The sequence below is a fragment of the Rattus norvegicus genome, chromosome 10 (assembly GCF_021556685.1).
Source record: "Rattus norvegicus strain SHRSP/BbbUtx chromosome 10, alternate assembly SHRSP_T2T, whole genome shotgun sequence".
NCBI lineage: Eukaryota > Metazoa > Chordata > Mammalia > Rodentia > Muridae > Rattus > Rattus norvegicus.
Genome location: NC_141543.1, coordinates 76,938,112 through 76,952,385, shown reverse-complemented (window position 1 = coordinate 76,952,385; position 14,274 = coordinate 76,938,112). Strand labels below are relative to the sequence as shown.

At 39.5% G+C, this 14,274-nt stretch overlaps 2 protein-coding genes across 4 annotated transcripts in view; both read left to right on the top strand.

The window, feature by feature from the left end:
- The window catches only part of Ints2 (integrator complex subunit 2), a 47,446-nt gene extending 38,210 nt beyond the window's left edge, over positions 1 to 9,236 (top strand). Inside the window, exons 20-25 of one of the 3 annotated variants that reach the window (XM_087573072.1) lie at positions 2,027 to 2,225; positions 4,066 to 4,317; positions 4,617 to 4,724; positions 4,856 to 4,961; positions 6,950 to 7,009; positions 7,092 to 9,236. In XM_087573072.1, the coding sequence (XP_087429198.1) occupies positions 2,027 to 2,225; positions 4,066 to 4,317; positions 4,617 to 4,724; positions 4,856 to 4,961; positions 6,950 to 7,009; positions 7,092 to 7,261 (895 nt within the window). In that variant the 3' untranslated portion in view covers positions 7,262 to 9,236. Of the gene's footprint in view, positions 1 to 2,026; positions 2,226 to 4,065; positions 4,318 to 4,616; positions 4,725 to 4,855; positions 4,962 to 6,829; positions 7,010 to 7,091 lie in introns of all 3 variants that reach the window. The other 2 variants (XM_087573071.1, NM_001100630.2) reach the window with 2 other exon arrangements.
- Positions 9,237 to 10,526: 1,290 nt separating this feature from the next.
- Positions 10,527 to 14,274, top strand: part of Brip1 (BRCA1 interacting DNA helicase 1) — a 125,698-nt gene continuing 121,950 nt past the window's right edge. The window contains exons 1-3 of the mRNA NM_001430230.1: positions 10,527 to 10,611; positions 12,896 to 13,021; positions 13,896 to 14,007. Of these exons, the coding sequence (NP_001417159.1) occupies positions 12,929 to 13,021; positions 13,896 to 14,007 (205 nt within the window). The 5' untranslated portion in view covers positions 10,527 to 10,611; positions 12,896 to 12,928. The remainder of the gene's footprint in view (positions 10,612 to 12,895; positions 13,022 to 13,895; positions 14,008 to 14,274) is intronic.

The window sequence follows — 14,274 nt, the reverse complement described above, 5'->3', positions numbered from 1 at the left end:
TGATGTGGGTTCCAGGTCACAGGGCTTTCATAGCAAGTGCCTTTACCCGCTGAGCCCCCTCATGAGTGGAAATCATGTATTTGTAAAACCATGATCTGTATAACACATCTACTTAGTAGTAGATGACTGAATTTCCTGGGTGATTTAGTTTTCCAAGAAAGCTGTTGAAGTATGCTATCAGAGTGATGTTTTTTGTAGCTCAAACCTTTCACTTGAGAACCTTATGTTAATAGGTGTGAATTCTTAACAAGAATTGGCTTCCTAGTACTTCATTATAAGCTATACTCTATTTACCCAATCCCCTGTGGCTGAATGTTTTATCTACAGCTATGTAGTTGTGTGTGGTGCTGTATATACTGTATGTTCCATTATCTATGTATACTATGTGCTTTCTTAGATCAGATTGCTAAAAATAGAATTTCGACAAATGCAATATACTCATTTTTAAGAATTTTGACTCCTGTTTTTTTCCTAACAGAAGGGCTCAACCAATTACCATTCTATTACAGTGTTTTATGTTGTATAACTTCTTTTTTTCTTTTTTTTTTTTTTTTCTTTTCTTTTTTTCGGAGCTGGGAGCCTAGCAAGCGCTCTACCACTGAGCTAAATCCCCAACCTCGTTGTATAACTTCTTATACATTTCTATTTTATATTGTACAGGAAAGTGAAAAACAGACTCCTTTTTATTTTATTTTTTATTTTTTTTATTTTTTATTTATTTTTTTTTTTTGGTTTTTTTTTTTTGGGAGCTGGGGACCGAACCCAGGGCCTTGCACTTCCTAGGCAAGCGCTCTACCACTGAGCTAAATCCCCAACCCCTTTATTTTATATTTTATATTATTTATATAAAATATTTTATATTTTGTTGGGTTGAACATTTTAGTATGTTTATCGGTCATTGTTATTGTTTATCTTTCAGAAAGTTTTTCTGACCTATTGGTTTTTTATTGATTTAAAGAGTTCTTCATCTATAACGTGTGTAAAGACTGTCAAAGGCCAGGTGTGGTGGTGGCACATGTCTGTAATCTCAGCACTCAGCAGGCTGAGGCTGAGGAATCTGAAGTTGAGGCCAGTCTGGGCCATGACTCTTTGTTAGCGCACAGATGAATGCATTTCCTTATGAAGACTCCGCCTTAAATACATTCACAGACAGAAGGAAAAATGAGATCAGTTCTCACTACATATGTTGTAGTTTTACCTTTTTGGGGGCTCAGTGTGTCCTCTCCTTTGAGATGCAGTCCTAACCATAGGGCTTTGTTTTACCCTTTTTTTTTAAAATCTTCATCTTCATACAGTTTAATTTTACTTTTACCAGGTGATCGTTCTAATGGTTTTAAAAATATTGTACAGCATACATGATGATAATGAGGGTGTGCCTGGTGGTAGTGGTAGGAATGTGGGTAGACGTAGATCTCAAATAAGCTAGCCTTTTGTAGATAACTCTGGGAGCTGAGTGAAGGGGTCTTTGAGATTCTTTCCTAATACCCATTTTTCTTTGTTTACTCTGATACTTTTCATATGTACTGGTATGCAAAGTATAGGTATAAATGAGAAGTCTCACTCTCACATCTGTGGGAAAACTAAATCTTTGCTGGCTTCTTTCACCAATTCCAGTTCTGTGTCTAGAGGACTTTATTGGGGCTGGAGAGATGGCACTCACTACTCTTCCAGGGGTCCTGAGTTCGATTTCCAGCACTCATATGATGGCTCGCAACTATTTGTTTTTTATTCATTTATTTATTTTTGTTCTTTTTTTCGGAGCTGGGGACCGAACCCAGGGCCTTGCGCTTCCTAGGCAAGTGCTCTACCACTGAGCTAAATCCCCAACCCCAGCTCGCAACTATTTATGATGAGGTCTGATGCCCTCTTCTGGCATGCAGGTGTACATGCAGGTAGAGCTCCATACACACAGAGGACTTTATTGTGTCCATACAGACTCGCTCTTCATTGTGTGTTGTGTATTTCTAGTTCTTACGGTGGCTAGTTTTTACATTTATATTCTCTCTATACTTTCTTCCTTGTCTAGGTGTCCTCCACTAATGGATGTTACTTTACACATGCTGAATGGGTATCTCCTTGCCTCTAAAGCTTACCTTAGTGCCCATCTGAAGGAAACAGCAGAGCAGGATAGACCTTCCCCGAATAATACAGTAGGCTTGGTTGGACAGACTGATGCCCCAGAAGTGACCAGAGAAGAACTGAAAAATGCATTACTGGCTGCTCAGGTAAAATTTGCTGAAGTAAAATTTGGTCAAATGGCATGTATGTTTTTAACTAAATAAGTAGATGGAACATTGGCCCTATATATACACTGTTGACATTGCGTGTTCCTTTTATTCTAGAATCTAAAATAATAGTATCTTTGCTTCTGAGTATCAGGTAGACTCTTATGAAAACTTAATATTTATTTTAGTAAGATTTATATTTATCACATTATAAGCCTTTAACCAATCTTGATATATTTTCTCTTGGTCAACATATTTATTGGATGCCTGTGCGTCAGAAACGATTCAGGGATTGGGGCTGGAGGTAGAGGAGATAGAACCTTCAGGTTACCAACCTTCAGGCTGGTAATGACGAAATGATAGAAAAAGAAATTGGATGTTGGAGACCGTACACAGAGAAATAAGAGAATACATAATATTTTCAAGTGCCAGGCTGTCTTTTCCATATAGGAGCCTCAAACAGATCACCTCTCAGTCCTGCTCTGTAAAGGGAAATAGAGGGAAATAGAGAGGCACCTGTTAGGATCTTGGGGAAAGTAGGCGTGTGAGGGGAAGGAAGGGAATTAGGCTCAGGTCAGCTATAAGTGGTAATGTTAGTATAAATGTATGTAGTGACTTAGTATCCTGGCAACATGTTTTCTTTATCCTAGCTAGGTCCTCAAGAAAGACACAGAGAGGTAACATTTATTTTCAGATTTTACCTCAACATCTGGGTATTCTGATCCCTCAAACTAGTCTGGCTACCTCCCAGCCCAAATTCCTAAAGTACTTGCATTTAGGGGTTTCTGTGCTCCAGCTGAACTCTCATGTTGTGTCTCCTTTCCTCACTCCTGGTTCAGTCTGTCTTCCTCTTTTCTCTCCCTCTGCCCTGGCCTGCAGAAGTCCCAACCTATTCTCACTTCTGCCAGCCATTGGGTGATCATCTTTTATTGACAAGGCAGAGAATAAATGGTAAGATTGTTTACACAAACTGAGACAGGAGATTCTTGACATAAGAATGCTGTGTCTGGATTGAAACAAGATGTGAGGGCAGATCAGCATCTGATTAACCTAGTGATAACTTTTACACAGTGCACACAACATTATGCCTACAATCTGCTTTGGAGGTCATTGGCCTTGATTACTTGTCCAGTAGATATTTATGAACTGAAGTCTGCACTTCTGCCTAGTGATACATGAACCTTCAGAAGTATGCTAGATGCTAATTTACATGCCGTTTTGTTTTGTTTTCTTTTCTTTTTTCAAGACAGGGTTTCTCTATGTAGCCCTGGCTGTCTTGGAATTCACTCTGTAGACCAGGCTGTCCTTGAACTCAGAGATTCACCTGCCTCTGCCTTCCAGCTGGGATTTAAGTGCCTGGATTAAAGATGTGTACCCTCACCTCCTGGCTAATTGCTTATTTTTAATCTTACGTGTGTGAGTATTTTACATTTTTGTCTGTGTACCATGTGCACACAGTGGCCTTGGAAGTCAGAAGCGGGTGTTGGAATCCCTAGGACTGGAGTTCCAGGACACTTAGTTTTGAGCTGCCATGTGGGTCCTGGGAATTGAACCTTGGTCTTCTGGAAGAGCAGACAGTGTTCTTAACCACCAAGCCATCTCTAGTCTCCCGAGTATGTTTATTTTTATGGAAAAAGTGGATTATTTGTTTTTTTCAGATACATCAGAGGAGTTTTTAACCTTACAGTGTGAGACCCTCTGCATTGTATATTGCTCATTTCTGCTCTAAGAATCACCACTTTTACGGTGTTGTACCATTCTGCGCCATAGGAAGATAGGGGTTTCATTTTCAGCCCAGCTCCTCCGAGGCTTCTTACCTGTACTTTCTCATCTGCTTTAGGACAGTGCGGCTGTCCAGATTCTCTTAGAGATTTGTTTGCCTACTGAAGAGGAAAAGGCAAAGGCTGCCAATTCAGACATCTCCCTCAGGAACACTCAGGGTGTCATTACCATTGGCACCCCAAATAAAGACACAGAAGAAGGAGAAGACAGTTTGCTTTGCAACCTTCGAGAAGTTCAGTGCCTTATCTGTTGCCTGTTGCACCAAATGTACATTGCTGATCCCAACATTGCTAAACTTGTTCACTTTCAGGTACGTGCCCAAAAGAATAATGTGAATGTTTGAATCTCTTCTTGAAGGCTTTATATATTCAACAGAATACATGTCATTTGAAAACGAGAAAGGATCATGGTCCTTCACAATATTTAGACAAATCTAAATTCAATTCAGATAAAATATTCAAATACTTTATCTCTTTTCCAGTGTATCAGAAAGTTTGATTACTGATACACTCACATACATTTGGTATTTGGAGCAGATTCTACAGAAAGGAAGTGAGGCTTCACTTTCGTCTCTGTCTGTCTTTGACTTCTCCCTTCCTTCCGAGACAGGGCTATCCATGTGAACTTCTGCCTCTAACAGTCGCAGGGATCCCATCTATGCACATCTGTTTGGACTTCATACCGGAGCTTATTGCCCAGCCGGAACTTGAAAAACAGGTAATGAGCGTTTTAAAACTTGAAGAAAATTCTGATCACTTTTCAGCGTGGCTATTAGAGAAGATATTTTATAATTTTTATCATTTAAACTTTTCAAAATAAATATTTAACATTTGGATTTTGTATTCCAGATATTTGCTATACAGCTGCTTTCTCACTTGTGTATCCAGTATGCATTACCGAAGTCACTAAGTGTGGCTCGCTTAGCTGTCAATGTCATGGGGACTTTGCTAACAGGTGTGTAGCCAATCGACATCCACAGGAGTGTCTGATAACGCATATTCTCTGAACTTTAAGACTCAGCCGCTTATATTGAGACAGGGTTTTTATGTGTGGCCTTGGCTGTCCTGGAACTTACTATGTAGACCAGGCTGTCCTTCAACTCACAGAGATCCTCCTGACTGCTCCCCAAGTGCTGGGATGGCGTGTGCCACCGTGCTCAGCTTTTTGGTGTTTTAATGAGTCTGTATGACACAATATATGTTGCTGTTATCTTAACCTGTGCCATCCTTTAAATTACTTTTCTTTTTTTAATTTCATACTTATAAATATGACTTATAAGTAGAAGCATAGACACCTGTGTTCTGTGAAAGTGTATATCTATTATATGTATTTAATAAATATAGTATATATTATATATTGGTTATAATTCTTTTTTTAATTTACTTATTTTTATTTATATGAGTATACCATAGCTGTCTTCAGACACACCAGAAGAGGGCATCAGATCCCATTACAGGTGGTTGTGAGCCACCATGTGGTTGCTGGGATTTGAACTCAGGACCTCTGGAAAAGCGGTCAGTGTTCCTAATCACTGAGCCATCTCTCCAGCCCCATGTAATTCCTTTTCAATAAATGAAAATAAAATCTGTAGCATTAGAATACATATTAAAAATTACTATTTGTGTTCAATTTCAGAAACAAAACTATTTTAAAATGTCATAAATAGCTGGGTGGTGGTGGCTTATGCCTTTAATCTGAGCACTGGGAGGCAGAGGAAGGCAGATGAGGCCAGCCTGGTCTACAGAGTTCCAGGACAGCCAGGGCTACCAAAAAAAAAAAAGTAATGAATTAATAAATACATTAGCTGATTAGCTGTTTCCTTAAATTCTACAACCTATTCCACAACTTACCCTCTATTTTACCCACCTTCTGGTTTGTAAAGTAAATGTTATAAAAGAAAACTTCCTTAAAATTATATGAGTAAGTTCTATTCTTTAGAAGTTTGTGTCCTTTCTCAGTGTTCTTACAATAATTCATTTTGTTTCTATTGTTTGTACCTCATGTTATAGTAATTTATAAGCGGTCAAGGATTCATTTAGTCCTGGCGTTACCCCTGGCTGGATTTTTTTTTTTTTTTTTTTTTTAGATTTATTTATTTTGTGTATGTAAGTACACTGTAGCTGTCCTCAGACACACCAGAAGAGGGCATCGGATCTCATTACAGATGGTTGTGAGCCACCATGTGGTTGCTGGGAATTGAACTCAGGACCTCTGGAAGAGCCGTGAGTGCTCTTAACCGCTGAGCCATCTCTCCAGTCCTACCATTAGCTGTTACATCACTTGGAACAAGCATTATTTTCCCAGGACCTCAGATTCTTGCCTTGCACGTGTTAGGCACGAACTCTATATTAAGTTACCTCTTTCCTTCCCAGCCTTGGGACTGGAATAACTTTTTCTTGTTGTTTGTTTTTGAAACAGGGCTTCACTGTGTAGATCAGGCTGTCCTCAAGCTCAGAGATCTGCGTGCCTCTGCCTCTCGAGGGCTGGGATCCTTTAGTGGCATGCACAGACCTTAGAACAGCTTTTATAACTTCTCTAAAGTTTATTTAAAGTTTTCTCATATGCACAACTGGTCTGACTCATTTGTGAGAACTGAGTGAGATAATGCAAGCAGTGTCCTTATCATAGTGCAAGGTCGTAAGGAAAGGTGGGTCTTGGTGGGCGATCACTAATTAGTAGAGTATAGGCTGTTAAAATTAGAGTGAGCAGCAGTCAATAAAACTTAGTCTTCCTAGCACAAAACATAGTATTAATATGTTGTGTAGGATGTCTGTGTTGAATTTGTATTTGCAAAACAAACAATTCTGCTGCTTTTCTCCCAGCAGTTCTAACACAAGCTAAGCGGCATTCTTTTTTCATGCCGACTCTTCCAAGTTTGGTCTCCTTTTGCCGAGCATTTCCTCCACTGTATGAGGATGTTATGTCTTTGCTCGTTCAAATAGGACAAGTGTGTGCCTCTGATGTTGCCACTCAGACAAGAGACATTGATCCGATCATTACCCGTAAGTGAAGTACCACCTCATTTACAAGACTATGTTTATGTCAGAATATCTTGCCTTAATTATTTTCTTCCCTATTTTGTAGGTCTTCAACAAATAAAGGAGAAACCTAGCGGATGGTCTCAAATTTATAAAGATGCATCTTACAAACATGGATCCAGGGACACTGGAAGCATGGATCCTGATGTCCAGCTCTGTCATTGTATTGAAAGCACAGTAATTGAAATAATAAACATGAGTGTTAGTGGGATTTAAAAAAAGACAGGTTTTAAATGCAGCCATTTGCTGCATATACTGAACAGGATTCTGGACTTTATGAGAACTCTAAACTGAATGAGAACAGTGAGATCTTGGAATTGCTGAAGTGATTCAGTTCAGCAGAGTATAATTTAGAACTCTCTGAGAATTTACTTGTTTGTTTGATTGGCATATCTTTGGATCTGCTCTGATGGTATGTTTATATTGAAGCAGCTGAACTTCTTTTCCATTGGGCACACTTTAAGAAACTTGTCCCTGGTTCATGTTCTCAGCTGTTTGACGTGAAGACAGTGCCAGGCTTTTCATTTAATCTCTTAAAAACGAGCCTGTGGATAGCCCTCATATTTGTGAGCTTTTAACAATTTCAACAGAGAGGAGAGGAAGGAGAAAGAGGGATGAAGGGCAGGAATAATTTAGAAAAAAATACCACTTAAGTACGTAGAAATCATACAGACTTGTAATGCAAGAAACAGTATTACAGGTTGAAGTTCTAATTTGTTAAAAATAATAGTAAGATGGCTTAAAGGAAAAAAAAAAAGGCAGTTAAGCCAGGTGTAGCAGAGCATGCCTTAAATCCCAGCCTGAGGGAGAAAGGGAGCAAGTAGATCTCTGTCCCAGGCCAGCCTGCTTTACATAGTGAGTTCCAGGAAAGTCAGAGCTACATAGTGAGACCCTGTCCAAAAACAATAAGTAAATAAACTATTAAATGACTGCCTTGGAATTACAGATGAAGATAGAAGGATTTCACAAATCTGCTTCAACTTTTCCTAATATATGAAGCCATATGTTTAAAGAGATACTTGAATAATTTGAAATTTTAAGATACTGATTATAGTTACAGAAACATCTTTGTTTTGTGCAAAGAAGAACCTGAAGTGAATTTCATTTATTCTTTTTAAAATTTATTTTTATAATACTCTATTATCTAATTCTCAGAGGAGCAGACATGTATCCAATTAAATGAACTTTAGAGCAACAACCTCAACTGTGCTCTCGGTTCGTCGCCAGGATTGTAATTCACATTTTACTCTGAGGAGAATTTGTAAGAAAATACAGTGTTTGAACCTCAGGAAAACGATAGTGTGGTAAATGCTGTGTTGCTGACTTTTGCAGCCCTCTGTTAGGAGCTTCACGATGAAGGAGATGCATTCAGATAACCATAATCATTTTTTAAATTAAGTAGCCAATGTAGAAGGTACTTCTTTGCTGTGTGAGAAATACCTCAGTCATTTGCCACCCCACTCAAAGCAGACCTCTGGTTAAAACAGGTAGTAAGCTAAAAGGGAAGTTTGTTTTTTTACAAAAAAAAACTTTAGCTTCATCCTTTCCACGTGGACATAGTCACATCTCATTTTCCTTTTCACTCCTGACCCTACCTCATGTAGGTATTCTATTAAAGACACGTTTATAGCTGTTTCCAATCATGAAGTGCATAGTGTGCATGGTGGAATATATATGTATATATATATATACATATATATATATAACTTTTTATTAGATGCTTAATGTTCAATTAAGTGATTTTGATGTGAAGAGTAAGAATATGCTTTAAAGATAGACCACAGGAATTTCATATTTTCAATGAGACAGTTTTGTAGTCTCTTAACTGCTCCTGTTTTGTTTTTAAATGAGGCCTTTCTGGAATATTTTGTGTGAATAGTAGAATCCTTTAGGAATTCTGAAATGTTTGAAGTATGTTTTGTAATGAAATACAGTACACATTTTGTGGATCAATTTTCCAAGACTAGTCATAACCTACTGTGTTAAAGTAATAACATAGCCTATTTTTCATCTGATTTGTTGATGATGTAAATAAAATGTGTAAATAATATTAGTAAATGTTAATATTCATGTATCTTAAGTTAAGGTTATAAACTTTGTCACAATGTGATTTTTTTTTTATTCCAGTCAAAACAGATGTGTGCAACTATTTTGGATATTGATTTATAAACATTCATTCTTTATCAATGAACTGTAGTTTTTGTGTTTTATTTCACAACTGTTAATGTAAAGGTACCAGGAGAGATTTAGAACCTAGGACATTCTAGTTCCTGGGCTTTAATGTGTCCCTTTCTGTAAGGTCACATAAACCAAAGGACAGTAAGACTATGGAACTCTAGGAATCGTAGTTACTGATGATTTGAGCCACCATATGGGTGCTAGATATGGAACCTGGGTCCTATACAAGAGAATCAAGTGTTCTTAGCCACTGATCCACCACCCTCTTCAGATACTGGAGTCTGCTTTTATAGACCCAATTTCACAGGGTATATTTTTTCTTGAAAGCAGCTTTTTTTTTTTATTGTTTTATTGACTAATCTATTGAACTGATAAATCAGAACCCATACCCCTTTACTAAAGATTATAACTTTTCAGTGTGACAACTGACACTTGTCAATTGAGGAATTCGCTTTTAGATAATGCTTTTAGGATAAATTAAGGACACTTGACTTACTATGTCAAAGGTAATTTGTTTTTTATGATTATAGATCCATCATTTTAGGAAACTGCATAACCGAAAGCAGGGCAAACAACCAGTCTTGCTCTCTAAACTAACTGAAGAAAACTACCCATGGTTTTGCCTTTTGGGGTTTCTATTAGTTGAGTCAAGATTAGGCTACAAACAACAACGACAACAATAATAAATATCTATTAAAACAATCTAGCGACCAAAAAATTAATTTGTCAAGGTCGTGGTTAAACCTCCTATAATTGAGGAAATTGTACTTCTTGGCAAGGAATAAAATAGTATGCAAGTTAGGTAAACCCTAGTGATCTATGTGATCGGGAGAGATTATACGCCTCAGATTCTATCCGAGACCTTGAACATCACGGAATAATGTTCGAAGTGCCATGGGACCTACTCACTTATTCTGGCATTGTAGTGACAATTCTGGTGCAGTTTGCACTCTCTTAGTGTAACCATGGGAAGTTTTATTTGCGTGATAAGACAACAGGAAAAATGTTTCCTTTTCGTCATAAGATTGTCTTCCAGTCATAGGGAACTGGCTGTCTAGGTTAGATCATCCGTTCCCAAAAGTGGTACAAGACTTTTTTCCTTTCCTTTAAGCAAATCTGCGGAATTTGTTCCAGTCTTTCTCTCTGGGGGTGATCGCCTTCCGGTGCGGTCTAGTACATTAGGGTTGATTTTATTTCGCAGGCTCCCATTGGGCGGTACAGTATTGGCCTCGTTCGATGGTTGGCTGTTTACCTTTTGGCCTGACTGTGTGATTGGCTGACTGAGAACCGGGGCGGGAGGCGCGAATTCGTCTGTGTGGCGCTGCAGAGTCCGGCGCGGACAGGGAGGAGTGGCAGTACCTTGGCACCTGGCAGCGCGGTAACAGTCGGTGAGGGAGAACTTTCGTACGCGCCAACTTTCCTTGTAACTCGGCTCTGCGTTGCTTTCTGTCAAACGTCAGCATTTCCTTTTCTCTGGGAGCCGGAGCCAGCCACGGACGAGTGGAAAGGAGGTGGGGGGAGGGGACGGGTTCCTGTAGGCCCGCACTACTGGGCTCTCCTGCCCTGCGGTGTGGCACCCTTGGATGTGTGAGAACTGGGAGCTTGGGAAGGAAAACTGAGGAACGGGTAGCCTGTCCTTACGTTCTGTGAACGCAGGCTGGAGGTAGCCCCGACTCCCGCGATACTTCTGGGCGAGCGACAGATTTGTTCCTTTTCTTCCCCCCCCCCCCCCCCCCCCGCACCTCGTTCTCTTAAAGAGACAGAATCTCACCCTCCAGCTCCGGCTTGCCTGGAACTCGTTGTGTAGACCTGGTTGCCCTCGATCTTACAGAGATCCACCTGTTTCTGCTTCCCGATTGTTGGGGGCCAGAAGAATTGCGCCTCCACATCCGGAAGTATGATTCTTTTTGATGCATTCTACAAGTGAAGCGTCCACGTTTTGAGAGGAATGTTGCCACAGTTCCAGGCATAGATTGTCATCTAGATTAATTGTAGTAAAACAATATTGAGGTTTTGCTCAGATTAAGAGGTTAGTTAGATTTCACTAAACCTCAGAGGTTTACAGATAAATCAGAGATTGGATATTAGTTAGATTCCTCTAAACCTGAGAGGTTGATAGATAAAATCATTGATTTTTCTAACAATATCTTATTTTCATTCTTTGATAGTTTCATGCATGTATACAATGTATCTTGACCATACCCATCCCCAGTACACCCTTCGCACTGCTCCGGGACCCCTTCATACGCCCCTCCCACCCAATGAGTCCAATTAGTACTGCCTGATAGAATGTTGACAGATCTCGTTGGCTTGATTTTGTGCAGGTCTTGTCTGACAGAACAATATTTAGAACTGCAAATAACTTAGAGTGGTGGGGTGTTTTGGAGCACAGAAGCTGTGGTTAAAGTTATTATGACTTCATGACCTGTTGAACCTTCTTCTATCTTGACCATCTCCATTCACAGACTGAATTTCTCACCATTGTAAAAATTCTTCAGTCAATCAAAGTGTCTGGGAGGTTAGGTGATGCAAACAGTGGGATTCAAATCCAATTTCTTTCCATTATCGTCTCCTGATTTCAGAATTACCATGCTGGCCCAGGGAGCTGGCTCAGCAGATCAAGGACACAACCAAGCTAGCAGTGTGTAATTCCTGAGACCCACATGGTGAGAGGAGAGAACCTATCGTGACTCCAGAACATTGTCCTCTGACTTCCACACACGTGCCATGCCATGCCAGTCCTCCCACAGTAAATTAAAAGATGATAAAAAAAATTAAGAGAATTTCTATGGAAAGATACTTTCTCCCTTACAACAGTTTTTAAAGTAGACATTATTGTAGATGAGAATTTTAGACTAAAAAAAAAAATCTGAAATCTGAAATCCGTTGTATGTGTAAGTGGATTATGTGTAATCCAACTTGTTACAGGAGCTTGTGTTTCATCTATCATGTGCTGCTTGTTTTTACATTATTTGATTTGTATAGCAATGCTCTTGTTTCTGTTAGTATTCTTTTTTAAAGATTTATTTATTTATTATTTATTTTTATGTATGTGAGTACACTGCAGCTGTCTTCAGACACACACCAGAAGGGGCATCAGATCCCATTACAGATGGTTGTGAGCCACCATGTGGTTCCTGGGAATTGAACTCAGGACCTGTGGAAGAGCAGTCAGTGCTCTTAACCACTGAGCCATCTCTCCAGCCCCTCTGTTAGTATTCTTATTCTGTACCTAAGGACATGGAGTTCTAGAAAAGTTAAGTGACTTCCCTTACATCACATAACTGATACAATATGAAGTGCCAGTGCAGACTGGTCAGATGCTAGTACATGCTCTTGACCCTGAGATTTATTTATTAGACTAAGAATTTTTTTATTTCTCTTTTATATGTATGCTTATTAATTTCCGTTTTTATTATCAGACTTCTGCTCAGTTGCTAGGTGTCTGGTTTTCTTTGAATGACAGGGTTCCAATGCGTAAACGGCAGTACATTTTATATCTGTGAGTGTATGTGTGTATGGTATGCCAGGTGAATGCAGGTTGTTGCAGAAGACAGATAAGGGCGTAACTGCTTGGAGCTGGAGTTCCAGGCATTTGCAAGGTACCTGGTGTGGGTTCTGGGACTCCGTCTCTCCAACCCTTTGATATTGACTTTATTGTTTCTGTTGTAGTGAAGAAGCACCTAAAGTACAGAAGAAGGCAGGATGTCCTCAGTGTTGTCTGAGTACACCATTGGTGGGGTGAAGATTCACTTTCCCTGTAGAGCTTATCCAGCGCAGCTTGCTATGATGAATTCTGTAAGTCTTTTATAGCAGTTGGGCCTTTATCAAGATGCGTGGCTTGTGATTCCAAGTATATGTTAAGTTTGTGCAAAACGATGGCTCCTATTTGTGGGGTTCATCTGGAAGAGTACGGAACTTCTAGGAAAGTGACACAGTAACTCCTAACTGTATGTTTAGGTTAGGATGTAGCGAGAACATCTGGAAAACATTTTCACTCCTTTGGAATTTCAATTTTTAATTCTTCATTTTTACTACACTCTACATTTCTACTCAAAGCCATCATAACAGTCCTTCCACTAGCAGTATCTCCCATCCAGTTTTTCTCACAGATGTTCATAGGTTTTAGTGCATCACAGTCTTTTATTTGTTTGCTTGTTGGTGTTTTTAGATTATTTTTGCATATGAGTGTTCTGCCTGCATGTGTATCTGTGTAGCATATGTGTGCCCGAGGCCTGAGGGGCCTACAGTAGGGTGTCAGATCTCCTGGAACTGGAGTCACAGGTGGTTGTAAGCTGCCATGTGGTGCTGTGAATTGAACCTGGGTCTTCTGCAAGAGTAACAACTGCTCTTAAGTGCTGAACCACCTCTCTAGCACTTACTACAGTTCCATAGGAACTTCTTGTACTTGTATAATCAAATATAAGTTGCCTTTAAAATTTCTCATGCTTGACATGGTTAAAAAACAAACAGACTGTTCAGAAGAAATGTAAAGGAATAAAGTCTAAATTTAACAAAGCTCTAGTTCTTCCTGCGCTGTTGCTATGTTTCCTGGCGTGCATCCTGCCTCTTCCCATGCTGCTCTATTTGTGCTCCTGTTCAACGGAGAGGGCTCTAATAGAGCGATCGTTTATTATTTCCTTCTTTTTAAAATTTACATCTTTGTCCACAGATTGTCAGAGGGCTAAACAGTAGCCAACATTGTTTGTTGGAGAGTCCCACAGGAAGTGGAAAAAGTTTAGCCTTACTTTGTTCTGCATTAGCATGGCAACAGTCTCTTACTGGTAAGTAGTTCTTTTTAAAAATTTTTTTCTATTTATTTTTGTGTGCATATATGTGTGCACGTGTGCCGAGGGATGGAGGTCGGAGGACAAGTTGCTAGACTCATTCTCACCTTCCACCATCTGGGTCTGTGGCAAGTGTGCGTCTTTACCTACTGAACCTTCAAGCCAGGCCCGGAAATAGTTCTTGACATTTCAGGCTGCTAGCTGGGGACTGAGAAAAATATAATAAAGTATACTTGATCCACACTGGTTCAAACGTTGTTCTCA